The sequence below is a fragment of the Trifolium pratense genome, linkage group LG2 (assembly GCF_020283565.1).
Source record: "Trifolium pratense cultivar HEN17-A07 linkage group LG2, ARS_RC_1.1, whole genome shotgun sequence".
NCBI lineage: Eukaryota > Viridiplantae > Streptophyta > Magnoliopsida > Fabales > Fabaceae > Trifolium > Trifolium pratense.
This window is the reverse complement of record NC_060060.1, coordinates 68879411-68903039: the sequence shown is the minus strand read 5'-3', so window position 1 is coordinate 68903039 and position 23629 is coordinate 68879411. Positions and strand designations below refer to the sequence as shown.

Here is a 23629-nt window from a genome sequence, read left to right as displayed (position 1 = left end):
GGCGATGACAAAAATTGATGAATATGTTGGAGTAAGCCCTAAAAGCCAATCTATTTTGATAGAATCGTCTTTTGTATGATGACTTTGATTTATATATTTAATATATATAATAAGGCATTTCTTTATTATGTTTGTTTCAAACTAATAAAGTCCCTAGAATAGCTAGTCTAATTAATGGAACATTAAGTGTGACTTAATAGTGAGACTCCATTAAACATAATGACACTATTCTTAAAGTATCCATAGTCAAGTTTTACTGTGATGTGGGATAACAGTAAAACATAGAGACTATTATGTGAGTAGATTGATGACTTCATCTCACGAGTCATGGATATGAGATATCAAGTCTTCACATAGATATAAATATTAGGAGTAATATTTATATTGGATTGACCCGCCATGAGAATGCTACATAGTATGTTATGAAAAGTGTCATAAGTTATTCTCATAGTGATAATGGTGTATACCACCCTTCGACCTTAAACCACTATGGACCCTAGATGTGGAGTAGAGTACTTAGTTGTCGTTCAAACATTGTCCGTAACAGGATGACTATAAAGTCGGTTGATGGGTACTCTATAAATCATGCTGAGGGACATGAGTGACCTAGATGGAATTTGCCCCTCCTACATAACAACAGGAGCAATATCTGTAGGCCTCTTGATGGAATATGACTGATAAAATGCGTGGCCACGCCGAACTAAGTCAATATGAGATATTGAGCTTATTTGTTGCTCAGTATATTCTGGGATCAAGAAATAAGATATTGAACCATACAAGGGTGACACGATCTATGCCTTATATTCAATATAGATATAAGGGCAAAGGGGTAATTATACACACGATCGTTATCACATACAGGTTTCGTCAGATCACATGACATTCTCGTCACTTGGGTAGCAATGATGTGTTGCTAGATACCGCTCACTGTTTATAATATTAAATATGTGATTTAATATTATTGCCAACGTTACGAGAACCTATAGGGTCACACACAAAGGACAGATAGATGAGAGAAATAAATAAGTAAGACTTATTTATAAAATAATAAGCAGGACTTATTAGTAAGGCTTAACTATACATTTGGTCCCTTACGTTTATTTTAGGTTTCAATTTGGTCCCTTACGTTTAAAAAGTATCAATTTGGTCCCTTACGTTTATTTTAGGTTTCAAGTTGGTCCTTTCCGTCAATTTTGTCACATGTGGCAGTCAATTTGCATACGTGGACTGACACGTGGCACTTGGACACGCTGACACGTGTACTATTCAAACGGTGTTAGTGACAAAACTAACGGAAAGGACTAACTTGAAACTTAAAATAAACGTAAGGGACCAAATTGATACTTTTTAAACGTAAGGGACCAAATTGAAACCTAAAATAAACGTAAGGGACCAAATGTGTAGTTAAACCAAACCTATTAGTAATTAAATAATTAAGTATGACTTATTATTTAATTTATGAAAAATAGAGAAATGCGGTCCACCATAAGGTACGGTGCAGTGCTTGGCTTGATGACCACACAAGTGGTTCTATAAATAGAACCCTTGTGATGAAGTTTTAAAAGGTTTTACCTAATTCACAAAGTGAAACCTAGCCGCCGCTCCCTAAACCCTATTCTCTCTGAATCTCTGGTGGAATTGGCTAGCACCGGTCATCGGAGAAGTTCTGTTCGTGTGGATTGAGTAGATGCATCGCTACTTTGCTTTGTCGTGATCAGAAATAGTTTCTACCTCAAAGGTTCTGCACTTCAAGAGGTAAACACATAAACTTGTGGTTTTGTGTTCTTTGATTTGTGATTAATGGTTTAATCAAGATCCGTTCATCGGGATTGTTCTGCTAAGAGGATTAATTATTTTGAAAAACCCCTCTTAAATCCCTTCAGAAGAAACAAAGGAGAAAGAATATCGTGTAACAAGTTTATCGTCGTCGGCAGCGGAATATGATGCGACCTTAAGGACAACACAAACAAAGAAACTTATGAACATTTATCGGTACTTTCATGTTATGCATATAAGCTCTACCGCCCTTGTGGAGTTATTAAATGGATTAACAAGCTATTATCTCAAGTTAGAGGAGAAAAATCAAGCTTTTAAAGAAGAAAAGAGTCGGTATGAGGCAAGACTAAAGGAAGAGCAAAAAGTAGCAATCAAGCAAACGAGAAAGAATTTGATAATTAAAGCAGAACCAGTACTAAGTTTCTACTATGATAAACGCATGAGCCTGTATCAAGATGAGAACTCGGGGTCGAGTTATTTTGAGGTAGAGGGGACTGATGTAGGAAGGTTTCTTTAGTAATTTATTATTTTAGATAGATTTAGTTTTATTATATTTTAGGTAGATTTCTTATTTTTATATTTCACATAGATTAGTTATTTTTATATTTTAGGTAGATTTGTTATTTTTATTTAGTTAGGTTTGTTATTTTCTTTTACAATCTTCTAGGAGATTTGTTATTTTTATTTTCCACTCCTATTTAAGTTAACTATTGTAGCCTTGAAGGCAACCTTTTGATGGAATAACATTCAGAGATTTTTCTCAAATTTGGTGGATTCCAAATTACTCCTTCTGGTGGATTCCGGAAGTCTAGTGGATTCTAGATTAGTTACTCTTTCTGGTGGATTCCGGAAATCTGGTGGATTCCAGAGCCTTATCTAACAGGGTTGTCACTTGCGAACCTGTGTTTTATTATAGGATTAGCGCTTGTTTTTCCTTCCCGCTTCCGTACTGCGTCAGTTAACTGATGTAGGAGGGTTTCTTTAGTAAATTATTATTTTAGATAGATTTAGTTTTATTATATTTTATGTAGATTTCTTATTTTTATATTTCACCTAGATCACTTATTTTTATATTTTAGGTAGATTTGTTATTTTTATTTAGTTAGGTTTGTTATTTTCTTTTACAATCTTTTAGGAGATTTGTTATTTTTATTTTTCACTCCTATTTAAGCTAAACTATTGTAGCCTTGAAGGCAACCTTTTGATTTAATAAAAATATCGAGATTTTTCTCAAATTTGGTGGATTCCAAATTACTCCTTCTGGTGGATTCCGGAAGTCTAGTTGATTCTAGATTAGTTACTCTTTCTGGTGGATTCCAGAGCAACAGGTTTGTCGATTGCGAACCTGTGTTTTATTATAGGATTAGCGCTTACTTTTCCTTCACGCTTCCGTACTGCGTCAGTTGGTATCATAGCAGGTTTTTCCTGTTCTTTCCCTAACGTGATCAGCCATGGGAGAATCAATTCTGGTTATTAGGGTTCGCAATAACAACCATATTGTTACATACATAAAATCAGAACATACTCGTGGTGAATCTGATTTGGAATACTATGAGCGTAGATATTACAAAAGGTTGAAGGATGATTACTACGAGTTTAAAATCTCTGATTCGACATATCGTTGTCCGTTTTATTACAACAAAGATTACTCGTTGTCCGACCTTTTGAGACATGCTTAGAGAATGACAGGTAACTCGCGTAAAATGATTAAAGATATTGCTAAACATTTTGTTTTGATAACGTATGTTAATTGGTATGTTAATGTTAAATTCGAGGAAGCATTTAGCATCTTCAATAATGCCAATAACAACAATCATGCCAATAATTTTCATCTACGTCACATAGCTACTGAAACCCTAGATGATAACCAACCATCTCTTCTCGAGAAACTTGACGATCCTACTTATAAATCCAAACCGAAAGAAACCGAAGTAGTTGTTGAACAAGATGCTTCGGTTGAAGTTGAAGAATCAAAATATGAGAAGGAAGAGATCGATGAACATGATGATTCAGAGAAAGAGGATCAAACGGATGTGGAGTCTAAAATGGTAGAAACTACAATCGATGAGGAAGGAGTGCTCAATCTAGAATTGGAGGGTAGTTTCAACGAGAACAACAATGGCATGGATTGCGACATCCAAATAGAGGCGATGACAGAAATTGATGAAGAAACAAAGGAGAAAGAATGTCGTGTAACAAATTTATCGTCGTCGGCAGCGCAATATGATGCGACCTTAAGGACCACAAAAACAAAGAAACTTTTGAACTTGTATCGGTGTTCTCATGTTATGCATATAAGCTCTACCGACCTTGTGGAGTTATTAGATGGATTAACAAGCTATTATCTCAAGTTAGAGGAGAAAAATCAAGTTTTTAAAGAAGAAAAGAGTCGGTATTAGGCAAGACTAAAGGAAGAGCAAAAAGTAGCAATCAAGCAAACGAGAAAGAATTTGATAATTAAAGCAGAACCAGTACTAAGTTTCTACTATGATAAACGCATGAGTCAGTATCAAGATGAGAACTCGGGGTCGAGTTCTTTTGAGGTAGAGGAGACTGATGTAGGAGGGTTTCTTTTGTAAATTATTATTTTAGATAGATTTAGTTTTAATATATTTTATCTAGATTTCTTATTTTTATATTTCACCTAGATTAGTTATTTTTATATTTTAGGTAGATTTGTTATTTTTATTTAGTTAGGTTTGTTATTTTCTTTTACAATCTTTTAGGAGATTTGTTATTTTTATTTTCCACTCATATTTAAGCTAAACTATTGTAGCCTTGAAGGCAACCTTTTGATTTAATAAAAATACCGAGATTTTTCTCAAATTTGGTGGATTCCGGAAGTCTAGTGGATTCTAGATTAGTTACTCTTTCTGGTGGATTCCGGAAATCTAGTGGAATCCAGAGCCACAGGTTTGTCGCTTGCGAACCTGTGTTTTATTATAGGATTAGCGCTTGCTTTTCCTTCACGCTTTCGTACTGCGTACTGACACAGTACGGAAGCGTGAAGGAAAAGCAAGCGCTAATCCTATAATAAAACACAGGTTCGCAAGCGACAAACCTGTTAGATAAGGCTCTGGAATCCACCAGATTTCCGGAATCCACCAGAAAGAGTAACTAATCTAGAATCCACTAGACTTCTGGAATCCACCAGAATGAGTAATTTGGAATCCACCAAATTTGAGAAAAATCTCTGTATGTTTATTCAAATCAAAAGGTTCCTTCAAGGCTACAATAATTTAGCTTAAATAGGAGTGAAAAATAAAATTAACAAATCTCCTAAAAGATTGTAAAAATAAAAACAACAAGCCTAGCTAAATAAAAATTACAAATCTATCTAAAATATAAAAATAACTAACCTAGGTGAAATATAAAAATAAGAAATCAACCTAAAATATAATAAAACTAAATCTAACTAAAATAATAATATACAGAAGAAATCCTCCTACATCAGTCTCTTCTACCTCAAAAGAACTCGACCCCGAGTTCTCGTCTTGATAAAGAGTTTCCTTTGCAGGTTGACTCCTCCAATGAACAAGAGACCACCCTCCTGGATCCCATTGAATGAAGTGAGAGGACCTGTCTCGTGTCAACACATCCAAATGACCACTGGAGTTCCATTGTTCAAAGATAGCACACAAAATTGGAAATTTATCACAAAAGGGTATTTGACCCAACTCGGTTAACATGCTTGAGCTAGTGCCGAAACCATAAGATTTAAGGTAAAACCCGAAATGAACCCGATCTACAAGAAAATCCTTGAGTTCAATGTGACGGCTGTGATGCGGCGGTTTTGCTGAGATGGAAGTCGCTGCATGCATCCTAGTGTCCGGAGGTTCTAGTGGCGGTGAGGTTGTTGCCGGATTTCGCACAAATACATCTGGCTTAGACGGAGCTACCACAAGTAGGTCGACATCAAGTTGTGGATCGCCAGACTTGCACAAGACAATTTTTTTATCCTAGTTGGAGTCTCTTCACCTCCCTTTTCGGACACAACTTCCTCATCCTCAGAACTCGAGTCATCAGTAGATGGGTTGTTGCGGTTGTTGTCGCCGTTTCTGTTGTTGTTATTGTTTTTATTGCTGTTGTAGTTTCGGTTGTTGTTAGCGATGTCGTCCCCCTTAGTCGTCAATGTCGTCAACTTATCCGATAGAGCTTTGACCATTGTAGCTAAATCGTCAAAGTCTGCCCTCGTCACCGGTTGATCTCCCATGGCTGATCAATTCACAAAAGAACAGGGGAAACCTGCTATGATGCCAACTGACGCAGTACGAAAGCGTGAAGGAAAAGCAAGCGCTAATCCTATAATAAAACACAAGTTCGCAAGCGACAAACCTGTTAGATAAGGCTCTGGAATCCACCAGATTTCCGGAATCCACCAGAAAAAGTAACTAATCTAGAATCCACTAGACTTCTGGAATCCACCAGAAGGAGTAATTTGGAATCCACCTAAAATATAAAAAGGTTCCTTCAAGGCTACAATAATTTAGCTTAAATAGGAGTGAAAAATAAAATTAACAAATCTCCTAAAAGATTGTAAAAATAAAAACAACAAACCTAGCTAAATAAAAATTACAAATCTACCTAAAATATAAAAATAACTAACCTAGGTGAAATATAAAAATAAGAAATCAACCTAAAATATAATAAAACTAAATCTAACTAAAATAATAATATACAGAAGAAATCCTCCTACATCAGTCTCTTATACCTCAAAAGAACTCGACCCCGAGTTCTCGTCTTGATAAAGAGTTTCCTTTGCAGGTTGACTCCTCCAATGAACAAGAGACCACCCTCCTGGATCCCATTGAATGAAGTGAGAGGACCTGTCTCGTGTCAACACATCCAAATGACCACCGGAGTTCCATTGCTCAAAGATAGCACACAAAATTGGAAATTTATCACAAAAGGGTATTTGACCCAACTCGGTTAACATGCTTGAGCTAGTGCCGAAACCATAAGATTTAAGGTAAAACCCGAATTGAACCCGATCTACAAGAAAATCCTTGAGTTCAATGTGACGGCTGGTATGTTATTGAGACCAATCAAGATTAATGGTTTATGCGTTTTTATTGAATATTGTTCATCTTGATCGATCTCAATAACATATCAAACGATTTTAGATTTTTAAAAATTCTAACTTAGATGATCTATATGATATAAACTTTCAATCAAACGGTGGATTTTGTAAAATTTGTATTCGTTAAAGCGTTATTGAGCGGTGTAACATTACTCAAATGTTACACCGGTGTAATATGATCCCTCCCCATATATATATATATATATATATATATATATATATATTTCATGGACTAAATTAGAGAAAGAGTAATATTTCAAAGATTAAATTGATAATTTATTTTTTAAATGTTGTCTTTGGTTCCATCAATCCAAATATTTTAGTTCAATAGGTAGGTTAAGATAATATAGAATGGTTAGAACAGCTTCTAAATTATTTCATGAAAATCAATATCATATCTTAGAAAGATACTTTATGAAAAAGGTGATCAATACTAGGTGAAATGAGGAAATTTTCCACACTTGTAGAAGAAAAAATGTCATGTGGGGTCTGCACGTGCTTGACTTAATATATGAAAAGCATCCTATCCTATAGTGTGCTTGACTTTGTGTATTTATACATATAGCTCCAAATTCATATATTTCATTCAAAATTCAATATGGAAATTCTTGGTTTCATGATTATTATAGTTTCCTATATACTTATTTACTCTATCAAATTTTCCATAGCAGCTGATTCTCTTGGTTTGTCACAATCAATCAGCAATAATAATAATAATACCTTAGTGTCCAAAAGTGGAAGATTTGAACTTGGTTTCTTCACTCCAGGTAACTCTAACAAAACTTACCTTGGTATTTGGTACAAGAACATTCCTGTTCAAAATATTGTTTGGGTTGCAAACAGACTCAATCCCATCAATGGTACTTCAAATTCAAACTACATATTACAACTCAACAGCACAGGTAACCTTGTCCTCGCTCAAAATAGCTCCTTTGTTTGGTACACAACAACAGACCAAAAACAAGTGCATAATCCAGTTGCAGTGCTCTTAGACAGTGGCAATCTTGTAGTAAGAAATGAAGGAGAAACAAACCAAGAAGAGCAGTATTTATGGCAGAGTTTTGATTATCCATCAGATACCTTTTTAGAAGGAATGAAATTGGGAAGGAATCTAAGAAATGGTCATGATTGGAAATTAACATCTTGGAAGAGTCCTGAAGATCCATCCATAGGAGATGTTAGTTGGGGTTTAGTACTCAATGATTATCCTGAGTATTATATGATGAATGGAAGTGAAAAAGTTTTCAGGATTGGACCATGGAATGGTTTACACTTTAGTGCATTGCCAGAACAAGTTTCAAACTCATTCTTACATTACCAGATTGTTTCCAACAATGATGAAATCTTCTATTCATATAGCATCGAGATCAATACCGTTATCTCAAAAGTAGTAGTCGAGCAAACAAAACAACATCGTTATGTATGGGATGAACAAGAACATAATTGGAGGACATATGTAACACTTCCCAAAGATTTTTGTGACACTTATGGTCTTTGTGGACCCTATGGAAATTGCATAATGACACAACAACAGGTTTGTCAATGTTTCAATGGGTTTAGTCCAAAGTCACCACAAGCATGGATAGCATCTGATTGGAGTCAAGGATGTGTGCGCGATAAACATTTGAGTTGCAATCACAATCATACAAATAAAGACGGGTTTGTCAAATTTCAAGGCTTAAAAGTTCCAGATACTACACATTCTTGGTTGAATGTTAGCATGAATCTTGAGGAATGCAGAGAAAAATGTTTAAAAAATTGTTCTTGTATGGCTTATACAAATTCAAACATAAGTGGAGAAGGGAGTGGTTGTGTTATGTGGTTTGGTGATCTAATTGACATACGACAGTTTCAAGATGCCGGGCAAGATCTCTATATCCGGATGTTTGGTTCAGAGTTAGGTAAACTAACTGCTAATTAAGGTTTGATTTTGGATTTGAAATTTCAATGTCACTCATTGGATCCAAATATAACTTTGTTTTTTTTTTTCTCACAATCATATAGTCAACAGTGAAGAACCTAACCATATGCACAAAAGGAACAACACAGCGGCCATAGTAGCCACCACTGTTATTTTAATTTTTGGGGTGCTTTTGGTGTGTATTTATTTAATCTGCAGAGTCCAGAAGAAGACTGTAGGTAAAAATCTTGGTGAGTTTTAGATTAATTAGTATCTTAGTTAACTAACACGAATAAAGTTTTCCATTAGATTAAATTGATTAGCATCACCAACATCACATTATATATGTATTCGTCATGTGAAACATGCATTTTAATATATTCTCTAGCCCATTTTGATTTCCTCATCTCGTTTCTCTCCTTCGTAGACAGATCAGAAAGGCATGTAGATGATCTTGATCTCCCATTGTTTGATCTGCCAACAATTTCCACTGCAACTAATGGCTTCTCCAAAAACAATAAAATTGGCAAAGGTGGTTTTGGAACTGTGTATAAGGTAATTGAATATCTGAGTATTATTACCAGAGAAAAAACAACTATTACAGAAATATTGATATTATATGCAATGTAAATGAATGTGATTATGTAGGGAAAATTAACCAGTGATCTAGAAATTGCTGTTAAGAGACTTTCAAGCATTTCGGGACAAGGAATGACCGAATTCATAAATGAAGTAAAGTTAATAGCAAAACTTCAGCACAGAAATCTAGTAAAGCTACTAGGTTGTTGCATTGAAGGGGAACAAATGTTGATTTATGAATACATGGCTAATGGTAGCCTGGACTCCTTCATTTTTGGTACGAATAAAAAAATTAAGCTTAAATCTAATTGTATCATTTCTTTATGACATTTATGGTACAATGTTCTTTTTAACTGAATTTGAGTACTCTATTAAATTAATGGGTAACTTTCACTAAATGAAACAGACACTGCCAAGAGTAAATTGTTAGATTGGCCAAAACGGTTCAATATAATTTGTGGAATTGCTAGGGGGCTTCTGTATCTTCACCAAGATTCTCGATTAAGGATTATCCATAGAGACCTCAAAGCAAGTAATGTTTTACTCGACGATAGTTTGAATCCAAAAATATCCGATTTTGGAACAGCTAGAACTTTCGGAGGAGACCATTACGAAGGAAATACAAAGAGAATAATTGGGACTTAGTGAGTATCTAATAATTGTAGAACACTATATATTATCTTAATTTACATGGATGTGAATATTCTAATTTGTTGTAATTTTTTCATATGCAGTGGGTACATGGCACCGGAGTATGCTGTTGATGGATTGTTTTCAGTGAAATCTGACGTTTTTAGCTTCGGAATTTTATTATTGGAGATTATATGTGGCAAAAGAAATAGAGCATATTATCACACAGATGGAACTCTTAACCTTGTTGGCCAAGTAAGTCGTTGGCAAATGACATGTCATGTATATATAATTTATTTATAATCTTAGAAGTAATATATAAACTTCTTATATGATTCAGGCATGGTCAGTATGGAAAGAGAATAGAGCTTTAGAGTTGATTGACACAAACATAGGTGAGACTTTTGTTGTATCGGAAGTGTTGCGTTGTATGCACGTTAGTCTCTTGTGTGTACAGCAGAATCCTGAAGATAGGCCTACAATGGCCTCTGTGATTCTAATGTTGGGGAGCACTGAGATGGAATTAGGGGAGCCTAAAGAACCTGGTTTCATTTCCAAAAATGTTTCAACAGAGTCAAATTCGTCGACCAATGCAAAGGATTGTAGTTCAGTAAATGAAGTGACCATTTCCTTATTAGATGCTAGATGAAACTATTTTCTTGAGCTTATTATAGTCTAGTTATTTTTTAAGTATTGTTTTATATTTTTTTAGTAATTTATCAAATGATACGCATGTATAAGGTATCAAATTATGCTATAGATGAGGATGGATATTTTTTGGGAAACGTTTCCAGCGAAAGAAATTTGGCTATGTTCCTCGTAGGATTTGAAATAACTAACTACTACTCTTCTAGAGATTTTATCATTAGCTTGAAGAAGCAATCAGGACAAAACAGCATAGAGGCTATATAGAGATATCATCTCAATTACTTCACCTATATATAATGCTAGTATGTGAAATGTGTAACACCCAACCCCTTAACGCGTATTTATTAGATATAAATAAATAAAACACTTAAGAAAATCTAGGCGTCACATGTTAATAATACAAACCACGGCATAATTAAAAATCATGCTAGCACAGCGGAATTAAAAGCGAATAATTATCATAATGTATATCATACAATGATCATAATTGTTCACACAATATCCCTAGGCTCTAGGCCATATCAACAAAGGATATTATGTTTACAATTCAAAAGATAGGAATAGCAAAGTTAAATATGCCATCACGGGCTTAATACAATTCAAACGAATAACCCGACCCGGTAAGACCTAATCAGAGCAATTCTATACAACCCATCAAAAAGATATATAACATATATCTAAGGAGTAGTCTACGCTAACTCCTCACCAAAAAGCGCACTACACGAGCACGAGCAGCCCTCTAACTCTGATCGGGATCCTCAACCTGAGAACCTGAACCCCCAACGGTCCAGCACATAACACAAAACATGAGAGTTAGATCACATAATCAAAATACAAGTGCAAGTAAATCGATACTTAAACACTACTTCAATACCATAAGCATGCCTCACAATTATACATATACATATACATATATATACACATCTATAATCCAATTAGCAGTTCTCAAAATACATAATCGAATACCAACTATCAAGTATCAGTTATCAAATATCACAAGTAGTCAAACATGTGTCACATATCACTTATCAAGTAATGCACACATATAACCTAATGCAACTCTAATGCTTCAACTTCATGAATGTCAATCCTAGACATTACTAATGCATGTGGTACCATCTTCTTTATTAGAGTATCTCACCTCTAATATCCTTCTTTATCGGATAAATATAATCCGATATACTTCTTTATTGGAATATCCAATATCCTATTTAATTCATGAATGCATGTTTATGTTCCATGAATCCACTCACAATTAATAGCATTAAGCTTCTTCCTTTACAATGTGGAATAATATCCAACATTCTTCATTATTAGAATAAACAATTATCCTAATATTCTTCATTAATCACTTCCTTTATCATATCTCATCATCATACAATTAATCATAGCTAAAAGCACCTAATTGCATGTTAGAATACCACAATTACATGTTATAAGTGCATAATTCCACTAACAAAACATCAACAAAATAATCCTGTCACAGAGCTGTTCGCTATAGCGAACAGGTGGCGAACAGGTAGCGAACACGTAGCGAACACGTAGCGAACACGTAGCGAACACGTTCGCTGTAGCGAACAGGTAGCGAACAGACACAGAGCCAAAATCCAATTAGCGAGCAGGTAGCGAACACGTAGCGAACACGTTCGCTGTAGCGAACAGGTAGCGAACCACACCAGAAGAACATCTGTTCTTGAGTTTTCAGAAAATGATTTTTCACTCAAAATCACCCAAAATCCCATTTTTCATGTTATAAACCCCAAATATGTTTGTTTTCATGTATATAACACATATATAAGCACAAAAGGATGGATTGATTCTCCGATCCACATCATTAACATCGAAAAAGCAAGGATTTAACATTTATGAGTCTAAAAGCTCAAGAACACATATAATCACTCAAAACATACAAATTCTCATTATTTAACCCATGATTTCGCTCACACTACATGGTAGAAGTATACTGAACATGTTATTAACATTGGGTTTCATTTTCTCGAAGATTAACTCTCCCAAACCAAAACGAAAATGGGGTGGAGGAAGTTCGGGTGAGGAGAAATCGACATTCTCCCCTTCCTCGGATCACCCACGATTAAGGAAACTACTCTCATACCTGGATTCGAAGAAAACTCGACGAAGATCTTGAATCTCTAGCTTTTCTTCTTGCCCTAGCTCTCAACTCTTCTCTTCAACTCTAAACACAAGAACTATGAGAAAAAATGAATTTCTCTCCCTTGCTTCATGGCCATAAGGGCGCCACACACACACCTCACAAGGCCCATTGGGCCTCAAGCCCATTGGCTTGGCCCAATAACATGATAACTCTCACTACTCGCCTAATAACTAAAGCATTCGATAAATAACTAAAGTTATTAACTTATTTAAAATGCCACGTTAAATAAAATATTTTAACACATAAAAATAATAATTTGAAAATTGGGTCGTTACAACTCTACCCTCCTTAAAGAATTTTCGCCCTCGAAAATTACCTGAGAATAACTCCGGATACGAGCTCCTCATCTTACTCTCCAATTCCCAAGTTGCATTCTCACCAGCGGGTCCTCCCCATACCACCTTCACCGAGGCGATATCTTTGTTTCTCAACCTCTTCACTTCTCTACCTTCAATCCTTAAAGGCACAGTCTCGACCGTTAAGTCATCCCTCACTTGAACATCATCTGACTCAATCACATGTGACGGGTCTCTAACATACTTCCTCAATTGTGACACGTGAAACACATCATGCAAATTCGCCAATGATGGCGGTAAAGCAATCCTATACGCCACTTTCCCCACTCTTTTCAAAATCTGATAAGGACCAATAAACTTCGACGTCAACTTCCTCGACTTCAAAGCACGTCCAATTCCGGTAGTCGATGTAACTCTTAAGAAAACATGATCACCTTCTTGAAATTCAATGTCTTTCCTTCTCTTGTCATGATAACTCTTTTGACGACTCTGAGACGCTTTCATCTTCTCTCGAATCATTCTAATCTTTTCCGTAGTCTCTTGCACAATCTCCGGACCAAGAATCACACTCTCTCCGGATTCAAACCAACAAAGCGGTGTTCTACACCTCCTTCCATACAAAGCCTCAAAAGGTGCCATTCCAATACTCGAATGAAAACTATTGTTGTACGTGAACTCGATCAACGGTAAACACGAATCCCAACTTACTCCTTGCTCCAAAACACAAGCTCTCAACAAATCTTCCAAAGATTGTATCGTCCTTTCCGATTGGCCATCCGTTTGAGGATGATAAGCCGAACTCAACCTCAAATTAGTCCCTAAAGCCTCTTGTAAACTTTCCCAAAATCTCGAAGTAAACCTCGGATCTCGATCCGAAACAATACTCGACGGAATACCATGCAACTTCACAATTTGCTCCACATAAATCTCGGCCAACTTAGGCACCAAGGTACCTCTCTTAATAGCAATAAAATGCGCACACTTCGTCAAACGGTCTACTACCACCCAAATCACTTCATAACCTTTAGTAGTCTTGGGTAAACCTCCCACAAAATCCATCGCAATACTATCCCACTTCCATTCCGGTATAAACAAAGGTTGCAATAAACCAGACGGTTTCTGATGCTCAATCTTCGACTTCTGACAAACTAGGCAAGCATAAACAAACTCAGAAATTTGCCTCTTCATTCCTGGCCACCAAAACAACTTCTTCAAATCTTGATACATCTTGGTTACCCCAGGATGAATACTCATTCCACTCCTATGACCTTCTTCCAAAATCATCTTCTTTATCTCGGGCACATCGGGCACGCACACTCTTCCATGAAATCTCACAACTCCGTTCTCGTCAACTTTGAAATTAGCTTCTTTTCCTTCCTCAACCACTATTGCCAACTTCTCCATTAACTTCTTATCCGTCTTTTGACATTCTTTGATATTCTCTAGAAAAGGATTCATCAACTTCAACATTCCCAATTTCACACTCTTAGGAGTCACTTCACACACTAGACTTAAGTCTCGAAATTCTTCAATCAACTCTAACTCTTTCACCATTAGTGATGACATGTGCAACGATTTCCTACTCAACGCATCGGCCACCACATTAGCCTTTCCGGGGTGATAACTCAAATCAAAGTCATAGTCCTTCAAAAATTCGAGCCATCTTCTTTGTCTCATATTCAACTCCTTTTGGTCAAACAAATACTTCAAACTCTTGTGATCACTAAAGACTTCAAACTTCGATCCATACAAATAATGCCTCCACACCTTTAATGAAAACACAACTGCTGCTAACTCAAGATCGTGTGTCGGATAATTCCTCTCATGAACCTTCAGTTGTCTCGACGCATACGCTACCACTTGACCTTTTTGCATAAGCACACCTCCTAGTCCCATCTTCGAAGCATCACAATACACGACGAAAGATTCCTTAGCATCCGGTAAAATCAACACAGGCGCGGTAGTCAACCTCTTCTTAAGCTCTTGAAAACTTTCTTCACACTTCACATCCCAAACAAACGCTTGATCCTTCCGAGTCAACTGTGTCAAAGGCAAAGCCAACTTCGAAAATCCCTCAATGAACCTCCTATAATAACCAGCCAATCCAAGAAAACTTCTTATCTCAGAAACAGACTCCGGCGTTCCCCATTGCAATACGGCATCAACTTTCGCTGGGTCAACCGCTATTCCTCCACTTGAAATCACATGACCAAGAAAACTTACTTCTTTCAACCAAAACTCACACTTCGACAACTTGGCATACAACTTCTTCTCCTTCAAAACTTGTAAAACAATCCGCAAATGCTCCTTATGTTCCTCTTCGGACTTTGAGTAAACCAAAATATCATCGATGAATACCACTACAAACTTATCCAAGAATGAATGAAAACTCCTATTCATGTACTCCATAAAAACACCAGGTGCATTGGTCACACCGAAAGGCATCACCGAATACTCGTAATGACCATACCTCGTCCTAAAAGCAGTCTTTGGTATATCTTCCGTTTTCACTCTAATCTGATGGTATCCAGATCTCAGATCAATCTTACTAAACACGCAAGCTCCAACCAATTGATCCATCAAATCATCTATCCTCGGAAGTGGATACTTATTCTTGATCGTCACTTTGTTCAACTGTCGGTAGTCAATACACAACCGCATACTCCCTTCTTTCTTCTTAACCAATAACACATGTGCACCCCACGGCGATACACTAGGTCGAATAAACTTCTTCTCAAGTAGTTCCTCTAGTTGTTTCTTCAACTCATTCAACTCTGACGCTGACATTCGATACGGTGCCATAGATATCGGACTGGTACCAGGTACCAAATCAATCGTAAACTCTACTTCTCTTTTCGGCGGTACATCTGACACGTCTTCCGGAAATACATCGGGAAATTCACAAACAACCGGTAACTCTTCCACCTTAACTTCACCTTCCATCTTCAAGGATGCAAACAACGCATACACCTCTACAGGTTCCTTCAACGACTCTACTACTTCCTTCTTACTCATCAAATGCAAGCTCTCCTCCGGTTTAGGAAACACAACAGTCTTCTCGCAACAATTGATATGGACTCGATTAAACACTAACCAGTTCATACCAAAGATAACATCTATTCCACTAAGTTGGATACACACTAGGTCCATTCCAAAGTGTCTACCAAACACGGTTACGGGACAGTCACGACATACAAGACGGGTAGTTACAGAACCATTAGCAGGAGTTTCTATTTCCATACGACCAGACATTTCAGACACAGGTATACTAAGACGCTTCATGCAATCAACGGATATAAAAGAATGTGTAGCTCCCGTATCAATAATCGCAATTAAAGGAGTGTTATAGATGAAACACGTACCTCTAATGAGATTATCCCCCTGATCCGCATCATCTCCACTCAAAGCAAACACCTTCCCCATAGTCTTCTTCGGCTTCTTGCACATAGGACTCTTGTGACCCTCTTCACCACAATTGAAGCAAGTCACCTTCACTTGACACACATCCGACTTGTGTCCTAGCCTCCCACAATTGAAACACTTGTCCACCTTCTTTGGGCACTCATAAGACTTATGACCCAACTCACCACACTTGTAGCATTGTCCACCACCTCTCTTCTTTCCACCACTAGACTCAACAACCTTCTTCCCCTTGTCACCATAGGGCTTCCCACGGTCTTGACCTTTTCCTCTCTTGTCACTCATGGCCTTGTAGTAATTAGTCTTGGCCTTTCCATCATCATCACAGATACGACACTTATCCACCAAAGTTGCAAAGTCTCGGATTTGAGAAAATCCGATAAGATGCTTGATGTCCGGGCGCAACCCACTTTCAAACTTGACACACTTGTCATTCTCAGCTTCCACGGTGTTGTAGTGTGGACTAAACGCACACAACTCCTCAAACTTCACGGAATACTCCGCCACAGACATGTTTCCTTGCTTGAGCTCCATGAACTCTACCACTTTCTTGTTCCTAATATCAGCTGGAAAGTACTTCCTCAAGAACTCTCCCTTGAACATCTCCCAAGTGATTACCACTCCACCAATTCCCATCCTCAGCTTAGCATTCTTCCACCACTTGTTAGCTTCTTCACGAAGTACATAAGTACCCAAGGTCAACTTACTCTCCTCGGTACACCTCATAGCCTCAAAGACAATCTCAACTTCCTCTATCCACTTGACAGCAGCCTCCGGAGCATAGCCTCCAGTGAAAAGCTTCGGATTATGCTTCATGAACCTCTCTAACCTCATCTCATCTTCCCTCCCGGGTTGATGATCTCTAGCCACGATGTTGGTCAAAGTAGCTATCGCATCTGCCATCTGATTGTTAGCCCTAGCCGCCATGATCCTGAACAATCAACCAATCCAAGAACAAACTTAGAAAGGTAATATCAACAGTGTTATCTCTACACAAGTTGAATATATGGGCAACTATTCCTAATTGGTTCCACATGAACCGACCTTGCTCTGATACCACTATTGTAACACCCAACCCCTTAACGCGTATTTATTAGATATAAATAAATAAAACACTTAAGAAAATCTAGGCGTCACATGTTAATAATACAAACCACGGCATAATTAAAAATCATGCTAGCACAGCGGAATTAAAAGCGAATAATTATCATAATGTATATCATACAATGATCATAATTGTTCACACAAGTGTTGCACCTCTTTTTTCGATTTTTTTTTTAATTTCGTTTAGTTTTAACCGTGTTATAAATTTTATCGTTCAATTTTTGGCGAGATTATTGAAAAATATCGTGTTTTATTCTAGTTTCTCGGATTTCTCCAAAATTCGGCCTGAAATATGGAAGACATATATACAATTAAACCGTATTATATATCAGGTGCGATCATACCAGCACTAATGCACCGGATCCCATCAGAACTCCGCAGTTTAGTGTGCTTGGGCGAGAGTAGTACTAGGATGGGTGACCTCCTGGGAAGTCCTTGTGTTGCACCTCTTTTTTCGATTTTTTTGTTATTTTCGTTTAGTTTTAGCCGTGTTATAAATTTTATCGTTCAATTTTTGTCGAGATTAATGAAAAATATCGTGTTTTATTCTAGTTTCTCGGATTTCTCCAAAACTCGGCCTGAAAGATGGAAGACATATATACAATTAAACCGTATTATATATCAGGTGCGATCATACCAGCACTAATGCACCGGATCCCATCAGAACTTCGCAGTTAAGCGTGCTTGGGCGAGAGTAGTACTAGGATGGGTGACCTCCTGGGAAGTCCTTGTGTTGGACCTCTTTTTTCGATTTTTTTTTATTTTCGTTTAGTTTTAGCCGTGTTATAAATTTTATCGTTCAATTTTTGGCGATATTAATGAAAAATACCGTGTTTTATTCTAGTTTCTCGGATTTCTCCAAAATTCGGCCTGAAAGATGGAAGACATATATACAATTAAACCGTATTATATATCAGGTGCGATCATACCAGCACTACTGCACTGGATCCCATCAGAACTCCGCAGTTAAGCGTGCTTGGGCGAGAGTAGTACTAGGATGGGTAACCTCCTGGGAATCCTTGTGTTGCACCTCTTTTTTCGATTTTTTTTTTATTTCGTTTAGTTTTCACCGTGTTATAAATTTTATCGTTCAATTTTTGGCGAGATTAATGAAAAATATCGTGTTTTATTCTAGTTTCTCGGATTTCTCTAAAACTCGGCCTGAAAGATGGAAGACATATATACAATTAAACTGTATTATATATCAGGTGCGATCATACCAGCACTAATGCAACGGATCCCATCAGAACTTCGCAGTTAAGCGTGCTTGGGCGAGAGTAGTACTAGGATGGGTGACCTCCTGGGAAGTCCTTGTGTTGCACCTCTTTTTTCGATTTTTTTTATTTTCGTTTAGTTTTAACCGTGTTATAAATTTTATCGTTCAATTTTTGGCGAGATTATTGAAAAATATCGTGTTTTATTCTAGTTTCTCGGATTTCTCCAAAATTCGGCCTGAAAGATGGAAGACATAAATACAATTAAACCGTATTATATATTCGGTGCGATCATACCAGCACTAATGCACCAGATCAGATCAGAACTCCGTAGTTAAGCGTGCTTGGGCGAGAGTAGTACTAGGATGGGTGACCTCCTGGGAAGTCCTTGTGTTGCAACTCTTTTTTCGATTTTTTTTTATTTTCGTTTAGTTTTAACCGTGTTATAAATTTTATCGTTCAATTTTTGGCGAGATTATTGAAAAATATCGTGTTTTATTCTAGTTTCTCGGATTTCTCCAAAATTCGGCCTGAAATATGGAAGACATATATACAATTAAACCGTATTATATATCATGTGCGATCATACCAGCACTAATGCACCGGATCCCATCAGAACTCCGCAGTTAAGCGTGCTTGGGCGAGAGTAGTACTAGGATGGGTGACCTCCTGGGAAGTCCTTGTGTTGCACCTCTTTTTTCGATTTTTTTTATTTTCGTTTAGTTTTAACCGTGTTATAAATTTTATCGTTCAATTTTTGGCGAGATTAATGAAAAATACCGTGTTTTATTCTAGTTTCTCGGATTTCTCCAAAATTCGGCCTGAAAGATGGAAGACATATATACAATTAAACCGTATTATATATCAGGTGCGATCATACCAGCACTAATGCACCGGATCCCATCAGAACTTCGCAGTTAAGCGTGCTTGGGCGAGAGTAGTACTAGGATGGGTGACCTCCTGGGAAGTCCTTGTGTTGGACCTCTTTTTTCGATTTTTTTTTAATTTCGTTTAGTTTTAACCGTGTTATAAATTTTATCGTTCAATTTTTGGCGATATTAATGAAAAATACCGTGTTTTATTCTAGTTTCTCGGATTTCTCCAAAATTCGGCCTGAAAGATGGAAGACATATATACAATTAAACCGTATTATATATCAGGTGCGATCATACCAGCACTACTGCACTGGATCCCATCAGAACTCCGCAGTTAAGCGTGCTTGGGCGAGAGTAGTACTAGGATGGGTAACCTCCTGGGAATCCTTGTGTTGCACCTCTTTTTTCGATTTTTTTTTTATTTCGTTTAGTTTTCACCGTGTTATAAATTTTATCGTTCAATTTTTGGCGAGATTAATGAAAAATATCGTGTTTTATTCTAGTTTCTCGGATTTCTCTAAAACTCGGCCTGAAAGATGGAAGACATATATACAATTAAACTGTATTATATATCAGGTGCGATCATACCAGCACTAATGCAACGGATCCCATCAGAACTTCGCAGTTAAGCGTGCTTGGGCGAGAGTAGTACTAGGATGGGTGACCTCCTGGGAAGTCCTTGTGTTGCACCTCTTTTTTCGATTTTTTTTATTTTCGTTTAGTTTTAACCGTGTTATAAATTTTATCGTTCAATTTTTGGCGAGATTATTGAAAAATATCGTGTTTTATTCTAGTTTCTCGGATTTCTCCAAAATTCGGCCTGAAAGATGGAAGACATAAATACAATTAAACCGTATTATATATTCGGTGCGATCATACCAGCACTAATGCACCAGATCAGATCAGAACTCCGTAGTTAAGCGTGCTTGGGCGAGAGTAGTACTAGGATGGGTGACCTCCTGGGAAGTCCTTGTGTTGCAACTCTTTTTTCGATTTTTTTTTATTTTCGTTTAGTTTTAACCGTGTTATAAATTTTATCGTTCAATTTTTGGCGAGATTATTGAAAAATATCGTGTTTTATTCTAGTTTCTCGGATTTCTCCAAAATTCGGCCTGAAATATGGAAGACATATATACAATTAAACCGTATTATATATCATGTGCGATCATACCAGCACTAATGCACCGGATCCCATCAGAACTCCGCAGTTAAGCGTGCTTGGGCGAGAGTAGTACTAGGATGGGTGACCTCCTGGGAAGTCCTTGTGTTGCACCTCTTTTTTCGATTTTTTTTATTTTCGTTTAGTTTTAACCGTGTTATAAATTTTATCGTTCAATTTTTGGCGAGATTAATGAAAAATACCGTGTTTTATTCTAGTTTCTCGGATTTCTCCAAAATTCGGCCTGAAAGATGGAAGACATATATACAATTAAACCGTATTATATATCAGGTGCGATCATACCAGCACTAATGCACCGGATCCCATCAGAACTTCGCAGTTAAGCGTGCTTGGGCGAGAGTAGTACTAGGATGGGTGACCTCCTGGGAAGTCCTTGTGTTGGACCTCTTTTTTCGATTTTTTTTTAATTTCGTTTAGTTTTAACCGTGTTATAAATTTTATCGTTCAATTTTTGGCGATATTAATGAAAAATACCGTGTTTTATTCTAGTTTCTCGGATTTCTCCAAAATTCGGCCTGAAAGATGGAAGACATATATACAATTAAACCGTATTATATATCAGGTGCGATCATACCAGCACTAATGCAACGGATCCCATCAGAACTCCGCAGTTTAGTGTGCTTGGACGAGAGTAGTACTAGGATGGGTGACCTCCTGGGAAGTCCTTGTGTTGCACCTCTTTTTTCGATTTTTTTTTTTATTTTCGTTTAGTTTTAGCCGTGTTATAAATTTTATCGTTCAATTTTTGTCGAGATTAATGAAAAATATCGTGTTTTATTCTAGTTTCTCGGATTTCTCCAAAACTCGGCCTGAAAGATGGAAGACATATATACAATTAAACCGTATTATATATCAGGTGCGATCATACCAGCACTAATGCACCGGATCCCATCAGAACTTCGCAGTTAAGCGTGCTTGGGCGAGAGTAGTACTAGGATGGGTGACCTCCTGGGAAGTCCTTGTGTTGGACCTCTTTTTTCGATTTTTTTTTATTTTCGTTTAGTTTTAGCCGTGTTATAAATTTTATCGTTCAATTTTTGGCGATATTAATGAAAAATACCGTGTTTTATTCTAGTTTCTCGGATTTCTCCAAAATTCGGCCTGAAAGATGGAAGACATATATACAATTAAACCGTATTATATATCAGGTGCGATCATACCAGCACTACTGCACTGGATCCCATCAGAACTCCGCAGTTAAGCGTGCTTGGGCGAGAGTAGTACTAGGATGGGTAACCTCCTGGGAATCCTTGTGTTGCACCTCTTTTTTCGATTTTTTTTTTATTTCGTTTAGTTTTCACCGTGTTATAAATTTTATCGTTCAATTTTTGGCGAGATTAATGAAAAATATCGTGTTTTATTCTAGTTTCTCGGATTTCTCTAAAACTCGGCCTGAAAGATGGAAGACATATATACAATTAAACTGTATTATATATCAGGTGCGATCATACCAGCACTAATGCAACGGATCCCATCAGAACTTCGCAGTTAAGCGTGCTTGGGCGAGAGTAGTACTAGGATGGGTGACCTCCTGGGAAGTCCTTGTGTTGCACCTCTTTTTTCGATTTTTTTTATTTTCGTTTAGTTTTAACCGTGTTATAAATTTTATCGTTCAATTTTTGGCGAGATTATTGAAAAATATCGTGTTTTATTCTAGTTTCTCGGATTTCTCCAAAATTCGGCCTGAAAGATGGAAGACATAAATACAATTAAACCGTATTATATATTCGGTGCGATCATACCAGCACTAATGCACCAGATCAGATCAGAACTCCGTAGTTAAGCGTGCTTGGGCGAGAGTAGTACTAGGATGGGTGACCTCCTGGGAAGTCCTTGTGTTGCAACTCTTTTTTCGATTTTTTTTTATTTTCGTTTAGTTTTAACCGTGTTATAAATTTTATCGTTCAATTTTTGGAGAGATTATTGAAAAATATCGTGTTTTATTCTAGTTTCTCGGATTTCTCCAAAATTCGGCCTGAAATATGGAAGACATATATACAATTAAACCGTATTATATATCATGTGCGATCATACCAGCACTAATGCACCGGATCCCATCAGAACTCCGCAGTTAAGCGTGCTTGGGCGAGAGTAGTACTAGGATGGGTGACCTCCTGGGAAGTCCTTGTGTTGCACCTCTTTTTTCGATTTTTTTTATTTTCGTTTAGTTTTAACCGTGTTATAAATTTTATCGTTCAATTTTTGGCGAGATTAATGAAAAATACCGTGTTTTATTCTAGTTTCTCGGATTTCTCCAAAATTCGGCCTGAAAGATGGAAGACATATATACAATTAAACCGTATTATATATCAGGTGCGATCATACCAGCACTAATGCACCGGATCCCATCAGAACTTCGCAGTTAAGCGTGCTTGGGCGAGAGTAGTACTAGGATGGGTGACCTCCTGGGAAGTCCTTGTGTTGGACCTCTTTTTTCGATTTTTTTTTAATTTCGTTTAGTTTTAACCGTGTTATAAATTTTATCGTTCAATTTTTGGCGATATTAATGAAAAATACCGTGTTTTATTCTAGTTTCTCGGATTTCTCCAAAATTCGGCCTGAAAGATGGAAGACATATATACAATTAAACCGTATTATATATCAGGTGCGATCATACCAGCACTAATGCAACGGATCCCATCAGAACTCCGCAGTTTAGTGTGCTTGGACGAGAGTAGTACTAGGATGGGTGACCTCCTGGGAAGTCCTTGTGTTGCACCTCTTTTTTCGATTTTTATTTTATTTTCGTTTAGT

At 37.0% G+C, this 23629-nt stretch overlaps 2 protein-coding genes and 20 non-coding genes across 23 annotated transcripts; 21 read left to right on the top strand and 1 right to left on the bottom strand.

Annotated features, from left to right (window-relative positions):
• The first annotated feature begins 7137 nt into the window (after positions 1 to 7137).
• On the top strand, positions 7138 to 10787 carry LOC123906424 (G-type lectin S-receptor-like serine/threonine-protein kinase At4g27290). Of its 2 annotated transcripts, none has more exons than XM_045956322.1 (7): positions 7138 to 8757; positions 8861 to 8995; positions 9184 to 9311; positions 9405 to 9612; positions 9742 to 9979; positions 10070 to 10220; positions 10306 to 10787. In XM_045956322.1, exons 1-7 carry the CDS (start codon positions 7455 to 7457, stop codon positions 10612 to 10614), a joined length of 2472 nt encoding a protein of 823 aa, XP_045812278.1. In that variant the 5' UTR covers positions 7138 to 7454; the 3' UTR covers positions 10615 to 10787. The 2 variants fall into 2 exon arrangements, with proteins under 2 accessions (XP_045812278.1, XP_045812277.1); XM_045956321.1 differs by having other exon boundaries at positions 8861 to 9007.
• Positions 10788 to 11994: 1207 nt separating this feature from the next.
• On the bottom strand, positions 11995 to 16985 carry LOC123905302 (the record flags this gene model as incomplete). The annotated part of the gene is made up of 2 exons (XM_045954912.1): positions 11995 to 12014; positions 15746 to 16985. Coding segments are annotated over 2 exons (1260 nt in total), but the record flags the coding sequence as incomplete, so codon positions are not given.
• A 951-nt stretch (positions 16986 to 17936) lies between these two features.
• Positions 17937 to 18055, top strand: LOC123912380. The gene has a single exon (XR_006811271.1). It is a non-coding gene; the product is annotated as a 5S ribosomal RNA (ribosomal RNA).
• A 174-nt stretch (positions 18056 to 18229) lies between these two features.
• Positions 18230 to 18348, top strand: LOC123912534. The gene has a single exon (XR_006811419.1). It is a non-coding gene; the product is annotated as a 5S ribosomal RNA (ribosomal RNA).
• A 173-nt stretch (positions 18349 to 18521) lies between these two features.
• LOC123912428 lies at positions 18522 to 18639 on the top strand. The gene has a single exon (XR_006811316.1). It is a non-coding gene; the product is annotated as a 5S ribosomal RNA (ribosomal RNA).
• A 173-nt stretch (positions 18640 to 18812) lies between these two features.
• Positions 18813 to 18931, top strand: LOC123912437. The gene has a single exon (XR_006811325.1). It is a non-coding gene; the product is annotated as a 5S ribosomal RNA (ribosomal RNA).
• A 172-nt stretch (positions 18932 to 19103) lies between these two features.
• LOC123911809 lies at positions 19104 to 19222 on the top strand. Its single transcript, XR_006810718.1, has one exon. It is a non-coding gene; the product is annotated as a 5S ribosomal RNA (ribosomal RNA).
• Positions 19223 to 19395: 173 nt separating this feature from the next.
• LOC123912187 lies at positions 19396 to 19514 on the top strand. Its single transcript, XR_006811073.1, has one exon. It is a non-coding gene; the product is annotated as a 5S ribosomal RNA (ribosomal RNA).
• Positions 19515 to 19686: 172 nt separating this feature from the next.
• On the top strand, positions 19687 to 19805 carry LOC123912533. The gene has a single exon (XR_006811418.1). It is a non-coding gene; the product is annotated as a 5S ribosomal RNA (ribosomal RNA).
• A 173-nt stretch (positions 19806 to 19978) lies between these two features.
• LOC123912427 lies at positions 19979 to 20096 on the top strand. Its single transcript, XR_006811315.1, has one exon. It is a non-coding gene; the product is annotated as a 5S ribosomal RNA (ribosomal RNA).
• A 173-nt stretch (positions 20097 to 20269) lies between these two features.
• LOC123912436 lies at positions 20270 to 20388 on the top strand. Its single transcript, XR_006811324.1, has one exon. It is a non-coding gene; the product is annotated as a 5S ribosomal RNA (ribosomal RNA).
• A 172-nt stretch (positions 20389 to 20560) lies between these two features.
• LOC123911808 lies at positions 20561 to 20679 on the top strand. The gene has a single exon (XR_006810717.1). It is a non-coding gene; the product is annotated as a 5S ribosomal RNA (ribosomal RNA).
• Positions 20680 to 20852: 173 nt separating this feature from the next.
• LOC123912186 lies at positions 20853 to 20971 on the top strand. Its single transcript, XR_006811071.1, has one exon. It is a non-coding gene; the product is annotated as a 5S ribosomal RNA (ribosomal RNA).
• A 172-nt stretch (positions 20972 to 21143) lies between these two features.
• LOC123912532 lies at positions 21144 to 21262 on the top strand. The gene has a single exon (XR_006811417.1). It is a non-coding gene; the product is annotated as a 5S ribosomal RNA (ribosomal RNA).
• Positions 21263 to 21435: 173 nt separating this feature from the next.
• Positions 21436 to 21554, top strand: LOC123911762. The gene has a single exon (XR_006810667.1). It is a non-coding gene; the product is annotated as a 5S ribosomal RNA (ribosomal RNA).
• A 175-nt stretch (positions 21555 to 21729) lies between these two features.
• Positions 21730 to 21848, top strand: LOC123912531. The gene has a single exon (XR_006811416.1). It is a non-coding gene; the product is annotated as a 5S ribosomal RNA (ribosomal RNA).
• A 173-nt stretch (positions 21849 to 22021) lies between these two features.
• LOC123912426 lies at positions 22022 to 22139 on the top strand. The gene has a single exon (XR_006811314.1). It is a non-coding gene; the product is annotated as a 5S ribosomal RNA (ribosomal RNA).
• A 173-nt stretch (positions 22140 to 22312) lies between these two features.
• On the top strand, positions 22313 to 22431 carry LOC123912435. Its single transcript, XR_006811323.1, has one exon. It is a non-coding gene; the product is annotated as a 5S ribosomal RNA (ribosomal RNA).
• A 172-nt stretch (positions 22432 to 22603) lies between these two features.
• Positions 22604 to 22722, top strand: LOC123911807. Its single transcript, XR_006810716.1, has one exon. It is a non-coding gene; the product is annotated as a 5S ribosomal RNA (ribosomal RNA).
• Positions 22723 to 22895: 173 nt separating this feature from the next.
• LOC123912185 lies at positions 22896 to 23014 on the top strand. The gene has a single exon (XR_006811070.1). It is a non-coding gene; the product is annotated as a 5S ribosomal RNA (ribosomal RNA).
• Positions 23015 to 23186: 172 nt separating this feature from the next.
• On the top strand, positions 23187 to 23305 carry LOC123912530. The gene has a single exon (XR_006811415.1). It is a non-coding gene; the product is annotated as a 5S ribosomal RNA (ribosomal RNA).
• A 173-nt stretch (positions 23306 to 23478) lies between these two features.
• On the top strand, positions 23479 to 23597 carry LOC123911761. Its single transcript, XR_006810666.1, has one exon. It is a non-coding gene; the product is annotated as a 5S ribosomal RNA (ribosomal RNA).
• The last annotated feature ends 32 nt before the right edge of the window (positions 23598 to 23629 follow it).